The 24885-nt window shown below is 35.1% G+C and overlaps 1 protein-coding gene across 2 annotated transcripts; it reads right to left on the bottom strand.

The window, feature by feature from the left end:
- LOC129001664 (ribosome biogenesis protein SPATA5L1-like) lies at positions 1-24214 on the bottom strand. Of its 2 annotated transcripts, none has more exons than XM_054429039.1 (13): positions 23994-24214; positions 22350-23086; positions 21179-21362; positions 20350-20425; positions 19913-20042; positions 18925-19115; positions 16849-17072; positions 14929-15129; positions 14399-14514; positions 13805-13950; positions 12674-12764; positions 10353-10503; positions 1-155 (listed from the first exon to the last, which is right to left on the bottom strand). In XM_054429039.1, the coding sequence occupies exons 2-12, from the start codon at positions 23064-23066 to the stop codon at positions 10357-10359; spliced, it is 2223 nt and encodes a 740-aa protein (XP_054285014.1). In that variant the 5' UTR covers positions 23067-23086; positions 23994-24214; the 3' UTR covers positions 1-155; positions 10353-10356. The 2 variants fall into 2 exon arrangements, with proteins under 2 accessions (XP_054285014.1, XP_054285015.1); XM_054429040.1 differs by lacking the exon at positions 23994-24214 and adding an exon at positions 23547-23780.
- Positions 24215-24885: the final 671 nt, after the last annotated feature.

The raw sequence follows: 24885 nt of genomic DNA, 5'->3' as shown, positions 1-24885 counted from the left end.
TGAATAATATTTTCTGCTTTATAATGGGGTTAGATACTTTTCCATCCTCCTTTCAGTGGCTCTCTTGGACATGTTTCTGTGTGGTTGGATTTCCATCACTAATGTCCTGGTGTTCAACTGGGGAGACAAGTTGGCAGAAACTGTGCCCAATACAACTGAAAGAATAATACAAAATCACTAACACTATTTGAAAAAAGTATTAAAAATTTTCAGGAAATTTATATAGACACAACTATTGTCCTGTGTCTAAATTACCCCCTTTCTAAAAAATTTTGAGAAAGTTGAAAGTTTACAACTTTTACATTCTTTGACCGGAGCGCAATAATCTTTTTCCAGAAGAAAAATCACAGCATCAGTCATGCCTTTGCAAATGTTATAGATGACATTGCATGGATGTTGGGTGGGTCAGGTGTGTTTTGTGATCCATCTAAAGCTTTGATCATATGTACATCATATCTTACTTAAAATTATGAATATCCTCCTTTGTCACGGTACTTCTTCCGCAGTCAGCGGCGAAATCGTACCTTCGAGGTCATTGTAAAATCAAGGAAATATTAAAGTCACATTCCCCAGAAAACGGCAACATCATTTTCTCTTGTAATCATTGCCAAAATCATCTATTTTCAATTGCACATCTTGGCAAGTGCTTTCAATAGTAGGCCTATTAGAAATAACTGTTACACCTGACCCGAGCTAGGCCAAAAAATACTCTTGTTACGTTTTTTTTTTTTTAGCGAATTTCCCTATAGGGAAGTAGCTATTACCGTAGGTCTCATGGTAAGACCTAAGCCAGGGACCGATTTACTTTTTCATTTTGATGTCCCCAGAGGCCAAAAAAACCATTTGTTCAAATTTTTATATATCTATATATAGATATATATTACTAAGTAAATCAAAATACCACAGTACCCTAAAAACTCAGAAATGAATAAAAATATGCACATTCTGGATATTGAAAATAAAGGTGAAAAAATGAATACAAAAGAAGACTTTTATATTTATACTCATCATATTAATGACAAAGACAATTTACTAAACTTGACACAAATTCAAAATCAAAACGTAATAATATTCAATGAAATTCTAAATCTTAAAGAAAACACCTCCTTCCCTTAGCATAAAAATTATCACCTGTTCTTTAACAAGAAATATCTAATAATGTTTGTAAATAAAAGAAACTAATAGGTTATATAATATACTGTGATCATGGCATTAATGTCCGAAACATGTAAGTAATATAAAACTAGGAGTACGCTCCGAAGTCGCGTATGAGAATGAACGAAGACAATTCCATGTAGGTGCCCCTTAACCCTGCCTCTGCGGCCCGCCGCAAGTTCGTGCGGCGACAGTGGCAGTGATGACCAGCGTTGCCAACACAATTTGCTCATTTTACCCGCAAAATCCAGTGGTAATCCCCGGAATTAGCCGGAATCAAGTCTTGATTACCCACCAAATCCCCAGAATTCAAATTTTAAAGATTTCGGCAAACTTTTTGGTAAAAAACTCGTTGTAACCACGTTGTTACGGTGCATTGAGAGAATTATTAATATGTATACCATTCTTTCTTATATTCAGCAAACCGTTCATCATTCATTTCAAGTTTTTTTAACGCTACCTTTTTTAACTGAAGTCAAATGAAATGTAATGAAATATCTATTTATGTAGGTAACTATTTATGCAAATATTTTTATCTTTCTGAAAGAGAGGTACCGGAACTCCGTCCCACTGCATTCCCCCCAAATCGAGCACTGAATAACAGTAAGACTCTATCCCCTATATATCAACCATAAAAGTAAAAAAAAAAACATAACATTTACAAGATTTTAAACCTTATGTGATGGCCCCTGGCCCTATCATAAATTGAAGAAATAATGTTAATTATAAAAGCCAGAGCAAGTAATGCAAGAGTACCCTAGGTCTATCGCGAATGGCAATTTGAGTACTGTGGTTTATTCGGAATTCTTATGAATAATATTCAATAGTTTGATGCCAAAAAATGGTGTTAGTAACCCTTATGGGAAAGTGGACTGGTCCCAGATCTGGATTCTATATCTGGCCAGATCTGGGATGACATATCTGGACATATTCCAGATCTGGCACCCATATCTAACCAGATATGGAATTAGTTCAGATCTGGCATCACAGATCTGATCGTATCTGGCATCCAGATCTGACCAGATATGGAATATGAAATTGGTAAAATTTGTGTTTTAAGAGACAAACTAACATTTTATGTTATCCACACTTTATTCTCTTAAAATCCAAGCCTAAAAAAGATAGTAACCATTGACAGAGAAAATGAAAAAACTTTAACTAAATTAACGCATGAGTAAAAAAAAATAGTTTTAATTTGTTTGGTTTGTAGAGTGTTGTTTATTGTAGGCCTTTCACAATCAATGTTGTTTTTGTGTCATATGGTTGCCAACCATTTGTTTTAGCATAAGTAAAGGACCATTAAAAAAAAGTATTAAAGTACTAAAGTTAGCCTACGATAACATTGTGTGTAGGCCTAACTTTTTTTATTATTAATTAACTGGTGAACCCCTCTTAAAATTTTCTTTAAAATATTCCAATTTTTCACTTCATTGATAGATAGGCCTATGAGATCAACAAATGATTAAATCTGTAGGAACTGTTGTAGTCAGTCGAATTTCGTTTGGTAAAAGTTCTACCGAGCAAGACAATTTTTTGGGAAATGTTATCTTACAATTACGAGACCTGGATTCTCGTATTCGTAATGGCTTTCGTTACAATACTTGATTTGAAGTGGCCGTGGTGTAGTGGCTAAGTGATCGGAGTTCAATGCTAGAGTCCCTGGTTCAAATCCCGGTCGGGCAAGTTTAAAACTTTTATTAACAGTGTTTTCACTTTTTAATTTTTATTGAATTTTTAATGCATAGTTCATTAGGTTTTAATGTTAAAACATCTTATATTCTTTTTTATTTTATAAAAATCATTTTCTTTATAAGTAATCTGGAACTCCTTCTTAAGGGAAGATGCAAAACAATGTTACTATTTAAAATGCATAACAATGTTATTATTTAAGTATTTTAACCTGTAGGACCATGCTACCAGAAGAATAGAAGCCTGTATATCCCTCTCAGTGTTACTTGACGAAAATTCGACAAGCAGCACACTTTGTGTAGTGTTACTTGTCGATTTTTCGACACGCAGACATCGTTTACGGCGAAGGCTCTATGACTGACTGAATCGGATTGAACTGGATCGAGTTAGGTATCGTTCTTTCCGTAATATTCTAAGCTTTCTCCAGAGGTCTGTCTCTAAGCGCTATTCATTTTAGTTCCGAAAATATTGTAGCAGACAGCTGACGTGCGTGTATTTGTAAACAGCTAGGTTCCCCCGGACCGATGACTGATGTGTTTTATTACGTTTATCATTGTTTTAGTGTTAAAAATCAAAAGTAGTGATATACGTGGTGCATTATAAGAAGATTTAAGTGGTTTTGAAGTGCTGGTTGATGATCCTGAAGAAGTAGGTAGTGATATTGATGTAAATTATCAGCCAGATTCCTAGCTATGGTTAGGCTATGCATTCTTAGCTAAACGCTATGTACTGAAATCAGTTTTTTGCCCATAACTTATTTATTTGCAAATCTACTTCCTTATATTATTATATATTTGTAATCCTCATAAAATTTAGAACAAAGTGGCTATTTTCAAATATTTATAGGCCTATAATTTATACAATTTCATTGAGCGCGAACTTATTTTTTTTTTTGAAAATTTTCGAAATTATATTTTTTTTACCTAAAAATTTTTTGTTTGAAAAAATGTTCCTTATGTTTTATATATAATATTGAAGCCCATGATTTTCCAAACAAAATGGTATATAGAACATTAGAATTAACATTGTTTTAAGCTTCTCAGATCCGTTTTAATAAAACCTTGCAAATGCGCCAAAAATAGGTGGACATTAAGGCCTAAACTATGGACACTTGGAGGGTTAAAGAAACAAATCAAGTACTGTAGGCCTACCTATGGAAATTGAATTTAAGGTAAAAATAACAAGATAAATATTTCAATTTGTTTTATTTGCAAGCATTTTTTATAGGCCTATTGTTATTTCATTGTATTTCAACCACGATTTCAATCAGGGGCGGACTGGCCCGCCGGCCCACCGGCCGGTGGGCCGATACGCCTTCTCAACATTCCAATATTTGCGCCCTCGTTAAAGGAAAAATTCATAAAAAATTTTAAAAAATGAGACGAGATGTGTTTTTAGAAAGCAATAGGAAAACCCTAGAGTAAAAGTTTCAGCAGTGAATAGCAAAACATAAAGTCGGGTGTGAGACCTGAATAGACACTGTCGACAAGCGAGAGCAAAGCAGCTCTTCTCTCTCGTACGTGTAGGCCTACTCCGAGTGGAAGGCACTCTGTGGTCTGAGGTACTTAAAAACAGCTGTCCTCTTCCCGCGTCATTTTACGCCGAACCCGAAAAAAACTGCACTGCGACTGCATCCGACATCGGTCGGTGTCACGATGTCGTCTGTGGTAAACAGCTAGTGAAGATAATTTAATATTATTCATATTTGTTATAATATTTAATTATTGCTCACACTATAACTATTTCACTTTAAGTCACATTTAATTTTTATCAATGTCAACTCAACTCTCTTGTAAAATGGCGTTTGCCGTGCATGTAATAAATAAATAAAGAGTGTGAGCTGCCAATTAAAATGTGTCTCTCTTTAGTGAGTGTCTGATTTGTGTCTCTGTGTCGAAAGCTTCAATTTATTTTTATATTATTTACCTACACAGGAAACATGAACGAAAGCAGTATTGTAGAATCACTACTTTTACAAAATTTAAATTAGATTTAGTGACAGTGTATTTGTTAACTTAACCATTACACAGTAAAGGTTAAACAGTAAACATTATTTTAATACCGTATGTGGCTACCGCCTATTAATTAATTATTTCAATATGCACTATGGCACTAATTTGGTCAACTTTCCTATTTTACTTACAGATAGCCAGCTCAAAATACCTTCGTAGTTCTCTCTAGGCTATTTCGTTTGTAGAAATAGGTTAGGTAGGCCTACTTTAGGGTTACAGTTTTGACTTAATGTAATGCTAAAAAAGTTTAAGTCAATAAATTGGTTTTGTTCACAGTGAAAGCATATTGTTTGTGTTAAAATAATTTCATAGAAATCTAAAATATATAACTTCTGTTATTTACAGTGCCAAAAAATACAACAGTTGCAAGTTCAGGTTGTAAACAGGAAGCAAATGATTTATATTGTATGCATGCAGCCAAGTCATGCAAGGGAAAATAAAGAAAATACACAAATATAATACGAAAGAACCTAAGAAAATCATTTGTATTTTTATTTTTGTTAGGATATTTACTGTCAGAATAGCACCAAGTCGTGTGGGTAAATAGTCTAAATTTTGTAAACCAAACATTGACCAATAGTGTCAGTTATCAGATTTCTGATTTTCCACTGTTAATGCCTCTAGATTGCCTAAAAATGCGAGTTTACAGGTATAATTTTTAAAAAATTTCCCGGGGGAGGACCCCCGGACCCCCCTCTGTGCAGGGGGGTATTCCATACCCCCCAGACCCCCCGGTTGGCGCCTTCGGGCTGGTCAAGGTTTACGCCCTAAAAGAGTACCCAGTCCGCCCCTGATTTCAATTGTGCAAAGACAGTCTAGTCTGGAGGTAGCATAAATTAATGAGCCGGTTCGTTATAACCTAAACTTTACCTTCCTAATCGAACCTAACTTCAAAACACTTAATACAGTCACAAATTCACATAAAACCCAACCTACCTTCCCCACATGCCTAACTAAGAGCTGATTATTTAGTTTCAAAACAATTTGATTTAATTCCGCATTGAGTCAAGTATAAACAGCTGTTTGCTTTGTTCACACAGTCCTCGACCTCAGCCCACATTCGGACCCGTCCAGACCACGCCATATTACCATCCGAACCGCGAAATGAACCTTAGATTCGTAATTTTAGCCTTCGTTTTACATCCACTTAGGAATCTTTCCGACAAAAACGGATTGCATTTTTGGAATCAGCGTGAAAAATACTGTAAGGAAACATCTAAAAATTACATCATTTCTCAATGTAGACATACTAAATAATTGCCAAATATTTTATCGGATGAGTAAGTTAAATACATTTCATCTTAACAATGCATATCAATATTTATCCGATTCAATTTTTCGATTAAAAAAAATTCTTTTTTTCCAATGTATGTCGCTAAACATCAAATTGATTTATGGTTGGTACGGTTTTTGTTCATACCTATTTAAGAAATTAGGCTAAACTACTGTCTAGGACTAACTTACAATTTGACCAATAATAAATAATAAGTTAGGCCTATTAAAAAGAAAGGGTACAGTTTCATATCTTTGGCACAAACAACCGAATGAGTAATATTAATTATTCGATTGTTTAATTCGATATATCGATCGATATTACTCATTCGGTTGTTTGTGCCAACAGATATGGAAGTGTACCCAAAGGAAACAAAACAAATAGGCCTAGGCCTACCTAATAACAAAACAACCAAGGATAAAACAATAAAATGCTTCTTTAATGTTTGGTTACCTCGGTAGGTGTACCTATGGCTCTGGGAAGTGGGATTTTTTATTTATATCATATGGTAAATGTTTGATGAACTTAAATTCAATAGGCCTAGGCCTACGATTTTAAGTTAAGTTAAAATCAAACCGATAAGTAGTTATTCATCTGATAAAATAATTAAGTTATTGTTGGTTCTCTGCGGAACTGTAACTTACCCAGTAGGTAACATAGGTAAGAAAAATAGCCTACATTTTTATAAACTCATGAAAAAGATCAAAGTTAACTTAGGCTACCGTAGCCTAACTTAACTTATGTATTTAAAAATTTATCTCTTTAACAAATCATAAGTACACAACAGATTCATGTTGATTTTTAGAAATGTTACCTTTGTTATTAGGCCTATTATAAACTAAAAAGTAGGCTACCAGTGTAAAGAGTCTCCTTAAAAAAAAATCTTAGGCATAAATTGTTCAATATTGAAATAGGCCTTGGCCGACATGATAAATAGGTACGGTAAGTTGTATCGCCTAAAAGTGAACCGATTACAATAAGTTATCGCATATAGGGTATATTAAGTTAAACAAAAATATTTCATCTGATAAATTATCGTAGGCTAGGTTCTCTGCGAAACTGTTCCCCTGAAGGACACAGATATAGTAGCTAAAAGAAAGTTATAGGATAGGCCTACATTACTTTTTAGGTCTATTTGGGTAAGTTAGGGTTATATTAAGGCCTACCTTTCTTAGTTTAAACTTTCTACCGTAGGCCTACATTCTTTGACGGTGAAAAACACATTAAACACAGATTGTTGTATGAACAAATAAACATAACTTACATAGTACTGTGACATCATTAGACACAGATTTTTAACAAAACACTTGACAGGCCATACCTAGGCTAGGCAAAACGGCCGTCTAGGCAATTAATGTAACAGACACACTTTACACAAAACAACTTTACATGACACAGCACTTCCTCGCTTCACCGCCTTCCTTCAAAAGTTTATACTGTTTAGGCTATATTTTGAAGTTAAGATTATCTACCTCAGCATTCTGATTGTCTGTCTCACCATTCGTCCACTGCCTTGGTACAATCGATGAAGACCTGTGAGCCCAATTTTATGTCTGCTCGTACCGTACGTCTTGATCTTCACTTCTTGGTTATCTGCGTAGTCCTTTTGTTATGGGCCCTTAGCAGCATTATTATAAATGGGCTAAGTTAGCTCTTTGATGCAGTAGGTTCCCACTTATTGACCTACAGTATTTAGTGTTTAATACTTGATGAAGGGTACATAAGCTCAGTTGACACATAGTCGACTGAGAGTTCAATATTAACCCTTAGAGTGCCAGGCGAGAAATAAAAGTAACGCTCCAAAAATGCCGATGATTTTTCCCGAAGGTCGCGCTAAAAATGCCGAGCGCGATCTGGCGATTTTTAGGTTAAAATTTCGTAAAAATCGAATTTTCGATATTTCGACCAACGAAAATCGATGTATCGCATCTAGTAACTTTCGACTCAATGTTAATATATGGGTTAAAAGAATCCGAGTATCCATTCGGTTGCTATGACAGCTGTTCGATCATTACGAAACGTCCGGTCAGCCGGACGTTGGCACTTTAGGCTCGTTCTAAAAACGTCCGGTCGGCCGGACGTCGGCACTTTTGGCTCGTTTTAAAAACGTCCGGTTCCCCGGACGTTGGCACTCAAAGGGTTAGACTCACTAAAATTTGTCACTTATTCAGACCAAAGTCGGGAAAGCTCCTTCCTATTGCCTATTCTTGTGTCCATTGGCTGAGTTTCATCCGCTCTTCATCAGAACTGAGTCTATACTTGTTCTAGGTTAACCTTAACTTAATGAATGAGGTTTGAGTTGAATCTAAAATGCAGTTTGATTGCATTACTTACCTACGTAATTTAAATGGATAGGATTTTATTCACAAACTTTTAAAACCTACTTAGGTTGCCGTCTTATTATCAATAGCAGAATGCACTAAACCTTGAGGAGTATGTTCTAACTTAACTAAACTAACTTAACTAAACTTAACTTAAGGCAGCATTTCTGATTCTGTCTTAGTTAGCGAGTAAACTGCAGACGACCGATGAAAAAAAGATATTAAATGAAAAAAACCTTATTTGATAAAAAAAGTCTTAGTACTTATGTTATATCATTATACAGTAATATGAAAGTACAGTAACTTATCTAAATATTTTGGGGCAACATTTGAATGACTGACTGAATAGATAAAGCCACCGACGCGAGAACTGAAATTTAATTTAGAACAACCAGAACGAAAATAACTAAAACCATTGATTATTAGATAGTGAAATCTTATCTAATATTAATTAGTCAAAGATAACACTTAACTTTTAGCAAGTTAGGAAACAATAAGTTAGTAGACTTTCACCCACGGCATCGTTTACCGTCGCGTCGTACTTATTATATAGCATTGCCTACTGAAGAAACGTAACATGTAGAATAAACATGTAAATATTTATTTCTCAATCAATTGCGATACATTTTAGTAGATAATTTGTTAACTCCTGCCAGTATTTTCGTAAATACATTATTATCCTAGAAATTGTAGAGTTATAATGTGAATACGGTTTGACTGTTACTCTATGGATGAAAGAGTAGTCGTTCTCTTTGTCTCAAGTAAACGACAAAATTGTAGGTCGTAAAATGTAAACAAATAAAAAGAAGAAGAAGGTAGCTCATAGTGTTAATCTTATGGGACAAAATTAAAAATGTTTTTTTAAGATTTTATAATAATTACGGAACAAATATTTTTCAACAACTAATGGTCGCAAGATAAAGTGGTACAGAATCTTTGTGCAACACATCAAGTTTATAACTTTAAGCATTCTCGAGATTTCGATCAACATAAAGATGCATTTCACCCCAGTATGAGAATTCACTTCGTTCATTCAATAAAATGTTTTTAGGGTACTGTGGTATTTTGATTTACTTAGTAACATTTAAAGTAACCCTCATTGATGTATACAATAACAAAATAGATATATATATATATATATGTGTCCATCCGCACGATAACTTGAGTAATTTTTGTCCGATTTTGATAACATTTGGTTTGAAGGTGTAAGGCGGGATAAACTTGAATGAGTTCGCGAACCAGCATGATCGGACTATGGGAACGAGGGTTTATGGGGGGTTTTATGGGGTAAAAATAGGTTTTTCCCATTTTTGACCCTAAAAACACAGAATTTCACAATTTCTTTTTAAACCATTTTGTAGAGCTTAAAAAAACAAATAATTTAGTATGTTGAAGCGTTATTATGCGCCTAATTGTTACGGAGAAAATTCAAAAAAATTGTAATTTTAAAATTCCCATGTTATTCTTATGGAGAATAAGTCAACTGTTGTAGTTTGCTTGTTTATGAACATATTTTGATCGATTTTGGAAAATACTTTTATTTCTTACTAAACTATTATCATTTTATAAAAAAAATCTTTTTTACCCTCCCTGTTGCAGCAAACCTAAGTACTCGTTAAACTAATTCTATTGAAATAGGAAATAAATGTGCTATTTTTATGGAGGCATTTTAGTGTAAATCCAATCAGGTTAATGGAAATTCGCTTAGTCTGCAGGTTTGCTGCGGCGGGGGTATTTTTTTTTTATATAAAACAAATTAACATAACTTAACTTAACTTCTAGACATATCAATTTTTTTAGAGTTTTTTTTTGGCTTTTCTTGATATCTGACCATTTTGCCGTTCTGAGCATGGCCCAGTCCCGTTTTTCGTATAGCCAAAATTAGTTGTAAAAATTAATTACCTGATCAGTTGCCACCTGCCATCACACATCTGTATTGATCTACCTGATCCCTTGATAGTGACGGACTCATACTCTCAAGAGCTGACATCCAATGCTTCTGCTTGACTTCTGTCACTGACATCCCGTCAATTGTTAAAGCCTCCAGCCCTGCCTGAAGGGATTAACAACAATAATTATAAAAAAAGAAATCAACATTTGAATTTGTAATTATCAATGGTTCTATACATTTTACTTTTGTTGATTTAATTAATGTTAAATAGGTAAATGTAAATGCCATGGATTATGGAATTTCAATTATATCAGCTGTTTGTACATGAAATTTGTGTCTTAACAGGGTTCCAATTGCCGGCTGGTTAACGGGTAAACATGGACCTATAAAAAATAACCTCGTTGCATAAATTAAGTGTTTATTGAGTTGAAATTAATTGTAAAATGTTCACAAAGATCCAAAGTACGCACTGGATCAACTGAAACTTTGTAATGAATTCTTGAAGTATTTGCAAAATGGTTTTGAAAGTCTGTAAATTATACTTATTTACATGTTATTTTAACTTATAAATAATAGCTAAAAAATAATTTTTCCCTATCCATTGCAAACTCTGATATGTTAAGAGCACAAAAAGCACATAATCATTGACAACAAATTAGTTTTAGAAAGTTGAGAGCTTGTAGAATAGAGGCATGTTCAATCTCAAACTATATTTCAATCCATATAATCCACTATCTTGAATTGAACTTCAGGCTGCTGGGTTGAATCCACTTAATTAACAAACAAGTGTATGACAAACAACGACAGACATACTTTAGATTCTATATGTATATAGATTATCTTCTAACTCTAAATATAGTTAAGTTCAACAAAATACACTAAACCTGTAAACACACTAAAATTGTTGAAAAGCACCTTTACAAACGTGCATCAGCGCCACTAAAATCACAATAGGAAGTATATAGTCCAGGCAAATTAGATCAAATATAGGGAGTGCTCCCCAAAAAATCGTCTAAAGCTGGAAAGTGTTTTAATACCTTTTGGGGGTCCCAAATAAGAGTCCTGTGAGTTTGCGACGGATTCTGACGTCTGCTTAATTTTTGGGAGTAGAAAAACTATGAATATTTTGCACTTTTTTTAGTTTTTCGCTTATAACTCCTAAATAACAATTCATACGGAAAATGTTGTTCTAAGGTCTCTTTTAGTCCATTACATTCTGCGTCGTTTGGTGTTAAATACGTCAAAATCGGCCGAGCCGTTTAGCCGCAGTAGCTTTCTAAAGTTGGGTCATTTTCATCAACATGGCCTAAAAGTTGATTATTTGACCAGTTTTCGGCTTACAACTCCTAATCAACACTTGCTACACAAAAATGCACCTGTAGTTAGTTTGGAAAACACAAAATTCTGCGTAATATGTTTTTTTTTACTAATCAATAATGGCAATTGATTGCTACCTACTTTGTATGGTTACCATTTCATTGAAAAAAAAAATTAATATTAAATATTAATTTTAGTAAAATTTTCCAACTATAACTTTAATATTTTTTCGATTAAATGGCGACCATTCAAAGTAGATAGCAATCAATTACCATTATTGATTGGTAAAACACATATTACGCAGAATTTTGTGTTTTCCAAACTAACTACAGGTGCATTTTTGTGTAGCAAGTGTTGATTAGGAGTTGTAAGCCGAAAACTGGTCAAATAATCAACTTTTAGGCCATGTTGATGAAAATGACCCAACTTTAGAAAGCTACTGCGGCTAAACGGCTCGGCCGATTTTGACGTATTTAACACCAAACGACGCAGAATGTAATGGACTAAAAGAGACCTTAGAACAACATTTTCCGTATGAATTGTTATTTAGGAGTTATAAGCGAAAAACTAAAAAAAGTGCAAAATATTCATAGTTTTTCTACTCCCAAAAATTAAGCAGACGTCAGAATCCGTCGCAAACTCACAGGACTCTTATTTGGGACCCCCAAAAGGTATTAAAACACTTTCCAGCTTTAGACGATTTTTTGGGGAGCATATGTCTAATTTGCCTGGGCATGTAAATGTTCACTATTTAACTAAATTAAAAAAATGACAAAAACTTTTATCTAAAAGCGGAGCAATTGAATTTTGTTTGTAAAATGGATTACGGATGTGTAACTACTAACTATTTCATAAGGCAGACTTGAGAATGTGAACCAATCTTCCCCGCTCTGTGTTCCCTTCCCGATGGGTATAGCGACTAGTACAATATAAAACTTAATTGGAAATGGTGCTTCTACTAAAATACAATGAATTCAACAGCTATTCCAACTCAATCAAAATTCGAATGACTTACCTCCTTACATAACTGAGCAAGATCTGCTCCAGAGAATAAGTCTGTTTTTTCAGCCATAACCGACAAATCAACATCATTTGCAAGGGGCGTTCTGTATAAACAGATTTATTCAATTAATGTGCATGTCGATACAATCTAGTATGTCAGGTGTAAGTTTTAATGTCAATGGTACTCATTCAGTCCCACAACAGAAAGTTTACTCAGTTTGATGGTTTTATCAATTGGTGATGTTGGCAATATTTATCCACAAGGACAATGGAACAATCAACTGGTCATTGGAACAATGTTTAGGGACCAATTCACATACAGCGGAACCTTGATAAGAAGACCCTCGATAACAAGTCGCCCTTGATAACAAGTGTCATTTTTAAATCCCCTTAAAATTATTTTACCCCTAATCACATGTTATTACAAACCTCGATAAAAAGTCAACCTTGATAACAAGTCTTATTTTACAATCCCCATGAGAGTCTTATTATCAAGGTTCTACTGTATTTGTCATTCCTAGACACTATGCAAGAGCCTACATAGAAATACAGTCAAACAAAAAAAAGAGAACTTATTTCAGTAAATTTTTAGGAAAAACATCTTTTTGATTTTAATTTGATTAGGGATTTTCTCAGGGTGGGGTTAGTTCCAGTCAGTATTTTCGCTGTGATTACGAGTGACAATGATGATGCTCTGCACTTGCGGGAGATGTTCCAGACCAGACTACACTGCTTTTGCAGGAGACAATGATCTCTTTGCTATAGCGGGAGATGTACATGATTTGGCCAAAGTGAAGATAAATGTAAAAATCCTATCCAATCCCAAACTGAACGTCCAATCTTGTTTATCCCTTATAATGACTACTGTAACATTTTCATTTAAATCATAAACGATGAACAGATATTTTTGATCTTAAAATATGTGTTGCATTTGATTTTGACCTTTGCTAGTAATTTTGTACGTTGTTTTCATTGGTTCAAAATTTTTATAAATATTGTAGAGTCAAGTAAGTGTATTGCAAACATTCTTGAAAGAGAATTTTTAATTTTATACAGCCTAAGAGATAAATTCACAAACCAGTGATGTTTTTATATTTTCACAAACTGAAAAAGAAACCTATGAAGAAGTAGCATTATATTTTACCTTTTTGTGAGTATTTGTAAGATTTCCAACCGCTGGTTGACATCAGGGGGGCCAACGTAGACGATTCTATCAAATCGCCCAGGCCGAGTTAGTGCTGGATCCAACACGTCGGGCCTGTTTGTTGCTGCCACTACAATCACTCCAGCCTATCGTAAAACAGGGAAATTACAGAATATAACCTGAGAGTTGTTAACCACATCACTAGTAGATGTACTATGATCTGAAGATGAAAGTTAAACGATGATAAACATATTAATAACATTAATGTTATTACTTGTTTATACAATTAATAAATGATTAATAACTAATTTCAATAAGAATGAACTCAAATTTTTTGGCTCCACTCGTCTTGCGGGCCTTACTACTCGCCGGTTTCCGTTGCCGTTTCCCGCTCACTGGTTCGCAGGCCCCCTCGGATCCCGGGCCCCCCTGCATTGTGGGCCCTTCTGTTACGCCACTGTATTTATGTCCTACAGTATTTACGTTGTGAGGATAATTGTGATAGTCATTTCATCATGTAGATTTAAACCTTATCAATTATGGATGTGTGTTGCACCAAGCAGTCTGTGGTGTAGCCTACAGTTAACCACTTACTTGAGTTGTCCCACTGTCCAATCTAACACCGATCCCATCCATTTCTGTCAGAAAAGCAGTAAGTATCCTTTCTTGTGAGCCTCTTTCTCGGTTCCCGCGGCAACCAACCAAGGCATCTAAAATACAGAAGCTTACGTAAACTGACTTCTCTGGCACCAAAAAATTAATCCTTGAGAATAACAGTTACATTGTGTTAAAAAACAAATTATTATTTGTGGTAAGTTAATAATTAGATATATTTTATTTGAACCATAAGAAAACATGAAATTATGAGCAAAGAATTACTGATGATCTAAACAGGGTTAGGTCCCAGTTAGTTAGGAATATCGGAACTCTACTGTTGTGTCAAATAATGATTAATTAAAAAAAGTTCTATTGGATTTATTTTTCTGGAAAGTGTATTTTCTTTCTTTTGTAAATATATCAGCAAAAGTTTATCATTTGTTACATTTTTTCCAATCTGTGAGAAAATCAGTGATGAAATATGCAAACTATTTAATCAGAGGTGAAAAATGGAGATTTAAGCTAACCGATTTCGTCGATGAACAGTATAGCAGGTGCGCCAATACGAGCTCTATGGAACAACTCTGAGACAGTTCTCTCAGCATCGCCAACATAGGGTGAGTAAATTTCAGCAGCCGACACTGCAAGGAAGGTTGTGTTGGTAGCGGAAGCAACAGCTCGCACTAAACTGGTTTTGGCACATCCTGGCGGGCCATACAGCAATACCCCTGAAACATCACCAACTAGTTGCAATGGACTGTAGTTTAAACTGTGTCACAGTGTGCAGAATAGGCAATCTGGGTTGATGACTTGTGGACCTTGCAAATTAGGAGTTGTGCTGGAGGTGATTGTGTTCTGAGCGATTAAATAAAACACCTTTAGCAAATAAAGTGGCCAGTCAGCCAAGAGGAGTAGAGAAAGTTTGAGTGTTTGTTACCACTGTCTTTGGGTTTAATTCTTACGTTAAGATTTCTAAGAGGGAAGTGTTGGTTAAATATAGCTTAATTATAGCTGCGGACAAGCCTACTGAGGCTTTTGTAGCTTTGTATGAAATGTATTTTGATTATTATGTTTTTTGTTGCATGAATAATAAATAAATAAAAGTGATTTCCAGTCAAAGGGTTTTATATTTATTCTCAGTTCTGTGGACAGAATTAGTATTTTGGTTTTGAAACAATAGAATGAATAATTGTGTAGGAGTGCAGGGCCGAGTGCCGTATGCGTAAACACTTTGACGAGGGTCATATTACAGCCTGAGGCTTGGCAGGGCGAGTGCCGGCCAGGTCAGGGACTGGTTCCACGGTGCGGCGGGTATGGTGATGTTAAGATTTTCTGTGGGGGGGGGGGGGGGGGGGTGAGCAAAATTGGTTTTAGGGATGAAATGAAAATGTTATAACCTTAGTTAGCTTACTGTTAGTTTCGTCACCTATTACTTCCTCGTTTATTTCAGCCGGTCGCTGATAATAGAAAGACATACTCAGCAGTTCCAACAGTTATTTCAGCAGTTCCAACAACCATGCAAAAATAATATGGTAAGTTATTACCAAGGTAATATTAATATTAGGGATGGTCAAGTCTCGAAATTTCGGGAAAGTTTCGGGAAATTTTAAATCTCGTTACACGAGACGAGATTTCTTTTTGGCCGAGATTTTTATCAAGACGAGAATAAAAAAAAAAAAAAAAATTAAAAACGCCTGCAGAAAGTCAATGCAATACCCGCAATACAGGAGCGTGTTGTAGTTGCGTTTCCTTTGCGAAGGCGTTCTTATTTAATTAATTCTTTAAATCTAAATATTACTTTTTATTTGAATAATATTACTTTAATAACATTTGAGAAGTTTTAAGTGTAAGCAGTGTAAGGAATGTTTTATTACTATAAAAAGTCAAAACAAGTAACTATTTCATAAAAATTAATATTGCTTTTATTTTATGATTTATTTTATTTTGGGATAAGTTGAACTCTATCCTAACTGATATCACTATGCTTTCTAATCGTAGGCATTTTTAAAAAGTTAGGCGTGATTAATAAAAAAATGTTATGCTGATGTTTTTTAATAAAAGATTGTAAATATTCTTGCCTATTATCATTATTTTTGTATTTAAACAATCATCTAACAATGTTACAAAATCAGGTAAAAATTTTGAACGCTCATTTCCCGTTGTGTATGAGAAGGAAAATCCCGTCTCGATCTCGTCTCGAAATTTTATGAGAAATAAAAAATCTCGTCTCGTCTCGTCTCGAACTAAAAATCCAATCTCGTCCATCCCTAATTAATATTACATTTAAAACATCAGTAATACAATAGCCTCCTCTGATACAAAGCCGTGTGGCAACCTCCCACTGGCCAGCCTATTGCCATGGTAATAACAAACAATCAGGCCAAGACTTAGGGTTGCCAAGAAGAAATAGATTTTTTCTGAAAGTATTGCCACAAGATTTTACACACCTTTAGGCTGAGGTAGGCCCATCCGCTGAAAGGCCTCGGCGTGTTCCAGAGGCCACTGTATAGCCTGCAGTAAACTTAGCTTGACCTTGTCTACTCCACCAAGTTCATCTAGTGAGCCTTCCCCAGTCAATGGTGCCACAACACCCAGCTGGCCTCGTAAACAGCTGGGGCGGAGCTGCCCTACACAGGTGCGCCAACACGGCAGAATGTCTGCTTCTATATCACTAAATCAGAGTGAAAATGGTGGTTAGATGTGTTATTTGTCATATGATATTTCTAAATAATTATAAGATAGATTAATCAAAAAATAAAAACAGAGCTTGGTTAAAACAAAAATTAAAAACCGAGGCGAATTTGTCTTTTTTCCAAACACTTAACCGTTGATGGTTCATAGAACCATTTACTGTGAAAGAACAAACAATAAATTTGTCGAGCAAACAAGATGCTTTTGGTACCAGGCTACGTATTTTAAGACGAAGGTGAGTGAGGAATGAGGGTTGAATGGATGAGATGATAGTATTGTAACTTACTATGATCAGTGTTTTTTTTTTTAGCCAGGACCATTTTATCAAAAGCCCAATGATCAAGGAAAGCTGGGTTCAAACAATCAAAAAAGCTTCTGAATTATCTCAGGACTATTGGACTATAAGCGACTATTGGAGAAAAGATTTATACTATTTATTTCAGTTTAAGGTTAAGAATTGTCAACAGAAACATTCTTAATCCTCAGCTCATTTTTACTTTCTCACTTATACATATTATATAGGGAAAGTATTGTATCTATACTTATTTAATACGCAAGCACGATTTTTGTGACAATTACTCCTCCGAAACTACTGAACCGATTGACATGTTTTTGGTGTCATTGGAAAGAGCGTAACGTGAAGTTGTGCAGGAAACTTTCTTTTTAGTTAAATAATTAAAGAGTGCGGCCCTGGGGCCCTTTAAAGTTTCGCATTTCTCCTTAAGATTAACATGGGAAACAAACATTGTTTTGAAACTCCAGCTGTTGTCAGAAATTAAATATTAAATAATTGGTCTCCATGGAAGCATGAGAAAATTCACAATGTTTACATTTGCTTTGACATTTTTTTGTAAACAATCAGAACTGTCAAATGTCTATTTCACAAATTCCGACAGCTGATCCAAAAAATGTATTTTCCTTCCACCATGTAAAACAACTATGTGGTAGGTTTATTTAATCTTAAACTTTATGATAGATTATTTATTATAAATCTATTTCAATGATTATGAAACAGATTTTTCCCGTTGCGAAGCAAAAATTAATTGTGAGAAGAAGAACATAATGTAAAACAGTCAATGTGTAAATTATCTATGTTGTATTAAAAATATGTTTAGTTTTGGATGTTGGTTTGTGTTAAATGATATCGGTTATTAGTTATTGCATTTTTATTCTAAGGATTTGGCATATGAGTAAGCCTATGATAAATAACACCATTTCAGAGTTCTGCCAGTTTTTGCCTAACTCTATCCTGTAGAGATTAGTAGCCTACACCTTATTGTCTAGATATTGGCTAAACAACTTAGGTACGGTAATTTATAAAAGCTGACGGCCTTTTTACGTTGACTTAAATTGTAAGCTTATCTTTTCCCGTACATGGGCAGATTGATTGTTAAAAATTAACCCTTTAAACTAGAATAGGACTGTCATGTAAATTGTGAGTATTTCCTTTAGTTAATAATCTTTTAGTTGACTCTTTTAAAATCATCATAAATTATGACTGTTATTAGTTTTTAAACAAGTTATTTGTTTATAAATAACTCCTGTACTTCTTTGCAATTGCTCGATTTCGAGCAACATGTACACTAGTTTGTCTAAAGTTTTAAGTTTGACTTCTTGGTGGAAATATCAGTCTTGGGCCTCTCTGAACCCATAAAACTGGTGTTGGCTGTGATGTCTGTGTGTGTGAGTGTGAATGTGTGACAAACAAATTAACTAAGGTGTGTTAGCCTAGTGGTTAACGCCACGCCACTGGTTCCAGTGCAGGAGGGGCGGTTTGATTTCCAGCATATATTTGCCCAAAATGCTTCTGGCTTACAAAAAAACACACTTACTGGCTCATTATCATTCCTTGCTTTTCCATGTGCCGAGCAACATTTGCAGCTAACAGCGCGAGATCAGCTCCAACAAAGCCGGGAGTCCACCGAGCGACTCGGTCACTCACAGAGTCGCTCATTCCCATTTGACGAGTCACAGCGCTTACAATACTGGCTCTCTCCACCTCGGAGCTGACTCCGATGTGAATCTGCAAAGAGTGTTAATTAAGATGGATAAAAAAATTCTCCAACTTGATATATTAATACGTGGGCAAAACCTCATGCTTCTGCTTCCCCTGGGTTTTGCTTACTGTACAGCTAATCAGGAGACATAGCCCTAGTATTAAATTTAAACACTTAGGCCTACTTACAAATTAACTTAACTTAAGACAAACAAATTACGTAAAGTAAATAAAACATCTTATAACACTTAAAACATATATTTGCGCTGAATACTGTTACTCACGAGACGGTAAAAACACAAAAAAGATGGTAAGTGGTTTCACAAAATTCACAAAGAAAATAAAAATTTGGATGACATTGCTACACCAACATCTGAACACAAACAAAAGGTGTGCAGAAAAATCCTAAATTCAGAAAATAACTGTGAAGTTTAGTCAGTTAATAAAGCCTAACGCCTTGGGCTCCAGTTTCCCTAGTTAATAATTTAAAAGTACCTGGGGACCAAGCTTTTCTAGGGTAAACTCATTAGTATACTCTGAGAGCTATCTTTGGTCAATGTCATTTGCTTAATTTTCTTTTGCAGTATATTTATACTAAGTAAAATCAGGGCGCTATGCCAGGGGAGCACCGTGGCTGTGGAAGGTAAAACAATCTAACAACATTACAGATTAAAATCCCGCCCCAGGCATCACCTTTGGGGAAGCCCTGTCCTGAATCAATAACAGCATCAGATTCAAAATGTTGGAGTAATTGTTACACTGAAATAATTCCTTAAAAAGCTATAAGATATTAGACATTTTTCCCTAATAGTAGGCTAATTTACCTCGTGGTCAAATCGGCCTGGTCTACGGACAGCAGGATCCAGCAATTGAGGGCGGCTGGAAGTACCGACAACAATCAAGCCAGCTGTTGAGTTGACAGTTTCCAGTAGAGCAAACAGCTGATTTGACAGTCTATCAATAAACAGAAGCCATAAATAAATGTTGATACAAAAAATAAACAGCTGTGGTGAGTTGTTTAGCAATTTCTCAACCATGAATATTTCTCTTTTACTACATTATTTTCATGCAAGTTACAAATGATTTTTAACAAGTTGCCTTTTTAAGATCAAGTATGACATGGTCAAAAGTCTTCATGATCTTATTTTGTACCAAGTACTCGGTCATAAAATCACTACAAGAAACAAAAACAAATTGTTATTAGAGTTTCTGTCAGTTTAAAGAATAAAAGCAGACATAAATAAAGGTTCTAGAGTAATACCTGATTATGTGGCCATCGGAACTTCCATCTCGACGACCACACAAACATTCAACTTGATCCAACAGCAAGATACAGCCTACAACAAAAACATACAACATAACAAAAAATATCACAATAAGAATTTAGCTTTAAATGGAAAATGTTAGAGGATTGAGAAAATACGTACTATGTATGGTCGCCATTTCATTGAACAGTATTAGTGTTGTGTCTATACCTGAAGGCAATTCTCAGTACTTATGAGTACCAGTAGAGGGAACCAATGAACCAATGTTGGTACCAGTACTTTAGTACCAAAAGAGTACAGTCTAATGATTGTGGATATTTATAGGCAAGCACTGTGGATGCGATACTCCCTGGTGTGGATTAACATCCGCGCTAGTGAGTACTACAGGGGACTATCCCCAGTACTATCCTGATAATTATACCAATTTGTTGATTACAAGGAGAAAATGTGGTTCAAATTCCACTATAAACTGTAGGTCCCTTAGTTGCCATTGGCTGTATGGACTATTAATTAACAGCTGTGTCTAAGGAATATGTCGAACTTAGTCACTACCAAGAGTACAAGATCACGCCACTCATCCTACTCATATTTAGGGTTAAAATACGCACATAGAGGCATCCCATCTTAATAATTGATCATTGATTGGAGTGTCCAATCGAAATCGATCACCACTTACCATCTTATCCCTATTCATTCTATTTACCTACCGTGTTGTGAGTAAACAGTAAAGGCCTAAGTGTAAATATATTTATTACAAGTATTATTTGACATATATTTGTACATTCAGGCAATTAAAAAAAAGCATGATGTTTGTGAACAACCTACCAGATGACTCTTGGGCGAGAAGTCGACATTCCTCAAATACTTTGGAGAGAGCCCTCTCAGCTTCCCCTGGCAAAGGCGAGTTCAGTTCTGGACCCACCACAGTCTTTATAGCCATCCCACAATCTCTGGCCACCTTTCGGACCATAGCAGTCTTGCCACAGCCCGACGGACCAACAATCAATACCTGGAAAACAGTGTCGGTATATATAATCGTAGATAACCACTCTTCCCATGTCTTTTAAACATATATATATGATGTTCAAAAAGTAAAAAAGATTTCAACTCAAAAGTTTCCAATGAGACACTGCCTGAAATTATAGACCTTCCATTGTTATTTATATCACAGCGAGTATCAACCTAGGCACAGAGAAATATGGTTCAAACAGAGCTATCTTAAGGCCTCAATAACTATTGATTCAAATGGGATCACTCCCACCAATTTCTTTTCTTAACTCCTTACAGCAAAAACTAGAGTTTTACAGGCTAAACCTTGAACTGAAGAGGAACTGTAGAGCCATAATACCTAAAACAATTTATTGAGCACACACAGTCAATTTATTAGATGCAGCAATGGTAATTTAGGTAAACGTAAATCTAACTTTTGCACTTCCGTTTACCAAATTAGAACAAAATTACCCTCAGTAGCCCTGCATAAGGGTTCAGTTCTGCAGAGACCCTACAGTAGGCCTACATTATTGAATGAAATATTGTATTTTCATATGATTAGGGCTACTGATTTGAATTGAATATAAACATTCTATAGGGTCTTCTTAAGAAGATTCTTTTTATCTGTGCTGTGGTGGTTAAAGGTTAATTTAACTATGATAACAAAAAAGTGAATTTATAAAAACAAAAGTTACTTAATGGTCATATAAGCTAAGTAGCCTACCTACTTACTTTTAGCATAGACAAATGGAATAAATATAGACTGTCAAAGGAAGCTTCCGGCGCCCACCTAGGAGTGCCGTGTAGGTACGGCGCACACCACTGCAGGCAAGGAGCGCAGGAGCCGTATGCTACCAGCAGACGCTGCAGCTGTGTGTGCCGTAACTACATGACACTCCTAGTGGTGGGCGCCGGAACATATGCTAACCGCAGCACTGCTGTCGGTCTATTCAATCTATTTGTCTATGATTTTAGTCTTCAATAATACCGTATGGCTTTTTCTTACCTGTTTGTAAACTGAATGATGCTGCACATTGCTTTTTGAGGCTGACTTAACTAAATTAGTTAATGTTTGTAAATGATGGTCAAGCCCTCCAAGAAAAGGTAATTCATCACCACAAGTAAACAGTTGATAAAATGTTGTATTGCTCATTAACTGTTTAATTTTTACCTTTGAATTGCTGACTATTCGTCCAAAATTCACATTTCCAATACTTTCTATCAAAATGTATTCTATTTCTGTATCAAAAACAGATTTAACACAATCTAAAGTCAGTAGTGCTCCCCTTTTTAACACAAATAGCTTCAAGAGATTTTTCACTAAATCACATAATTTAGCACATGATGGTTTCCACTTCTTAACATCTGAAGGAGTGTTGAAAACAACTGATACATGCACTGTTTTTATATTTTCCACTGAATCTAAAATATTAATATCTGGTATTTGTACAGTACTTGTACCTATAGGACTCGGCTTTTTTAGAGGATACAAACTGGTGTTATTAGATTCATTATAAAAACTAACACTTTTATTGATAGTACAATACGATGAATGAAGCATTTTTTTGGGAAATATTTGACATAAATAATTAATGTCATTTGAATCTTTTATGACCGCAAACTTTCCTTTGCTGGATTGTAGTACAGAGTGATCATTTATGCAGAATTTTTGTAAATTAAAAAGAGTACTTTTCTCTGGTAAAACGGTCATCATATTTTCCATTGCAGTTAAGTATAAATGACCTGGAACACACACGCACAAACATAGTTTTTAGAAATAGGCCTACGTTACATTAAATTTAATTATAACTTAAGTTAAGTTAAGAGAGCATAATAGACTAAGTAGACTCTATATAGCATTTGCTCTTAAAATATTTACCAAAATTACTTTTCACTAATTAAACTAGAATATGAATACGGCTGTTTAATAGTTCTTAAGAGGGTTTTAACACGAACAATTATAAATAAGTAGTTAAGTTACAAGATGAAAAGGTGGTGAATAGATATACCATAGTAACTAAAAGGGTAGCTTAATGTCTTTTGTAGGTTTAAGATCTAAAAATTAGGCTGCCTTAAAAAAATTGGACCCGGAGACGTGCATACATTCACATCCCAAAACATATAAGTTGGCCTAGCCTATAGGCTAATTCAAACCATGGCTTTAAAATTACAGAAAATGATTTTTGTTGGTGTTTATACTTACTTAAGTTAGTGGCATTTTAAACGAAACAATCACAAACACTTAAGGGAAGGTGAGGGTCTTTTTCAGAAAAGGGCCGCCACTATTTAAACTGTGGAAAACCCACATTTTAGGTTAGTTTATAGCTTTACTCTCACGTTTTTTTACTGAACAGAGATCATCACAAAAACTCAAAACTTAACTGAACTGAATTTAGTTAATAACATTTATGCACAAGTTATTACGTTTGCTAACATTATTTCCTACTTAATTATTTTATTTGTTATCAAACTACAACTATCAAAACAAGAGTGAGATAGTCTAGATTATCTGATCTGGCAACCTCAACTTGCAAAATGTAAACAAAATTAGTCAAATTTAAAAGTTTTTCTAATGACCAGAAAAAGGCGAAATTCCTACCAAAATAGGCCTAGCGTTGAAGAGCATGCAAATTGTAACAGAAATACAAACCTTTATAGTCGTTAATTAAAATATTTATATTATAACCTGGTATGTTTAGTTATCTAAGTCATTTCTAAAACCCATAAGGATAGGCTAACCTAAAAATAAAATCTTAACAACCCATCTTAAAATCTTGAGCAATCACTATTTTAATCAGTTCATGGGATGGAAATAGGATTGCGTTGCGTTGCGATTGACAATAATATTTACGTATTTACGATCCAACACCAACATTGACACTTGCACTTGACAGTGGAGTGGAGTGGGAAGAAGAAGAAGCAAAGAAATGTGCTACACTTTTACAGGTAATGCTACCTATGAGCAAAGCTACGGACTACCTACTCAACTTCAAGATCAAGAATAAGAATCCTCAGTTTCGTAGGATGAATGGCCGGAACTCGTGGCGTAGTTCTGTAATCCAGCTACTTGGAGGCCGGATGTTTGGATCCTAACATGCCCCGGGGCTGATTTCTCGCCTCTTAAATTACCCACTTACGTCCGCCCCACTGGGCCCGCCAAGCCTGGAGGGTAGGGGAGCTAAAGACACGTAATGGTGTCCTAGGGGATAATCGGCTACACGGCCACAACCGATAGTCCCGCTGTGCCTCAGTATTCGCTCTGGCACCGGTCTAACGACTGATACGGTGACCCGTCGCAGACGTGGGTGGGTTAACAGAGTGAGAATAGGTCTAGGCGCTGTTGGGAGACTCTCATCCACATTTTACAACAAATAAAACTCCTCAGACTTTTTAAAACATATTTTATAAGTAATTTGCAAATTACTGCATACAGTAGTGAGAATGTTAAACAACGATCCATTTCAGAATGTATTCATAGTTTTAATAAATTAAATCTTTAACTATTACTGAAAGTAGACATTTTATATAATTCAAAATCGGAT

The sequence above is a fragment of the Macrosteles quadrilineatus genome, unplaced genomic scaffold (assembly GCF_028750875.1).
Source record: "Macrosteles quadrilineatus isolate MER2022 unplaced genomic scaffold, UCM_ALF_1.0 Scaffold_8__2_contigs__length_117827958, whole genome shotgun sequence".
Lineage (NCBI taxonomy): Eukaryota > Metazoa > Arthropoda > Insecta > Hemiptera > Cicadellidae > Macrosteles > Macrosteles quadrilineatus.
Note: the sequence above shows the minus strand (reverse complement) of the source record. Positions and strands in the feature narration are given on the sequence as shown.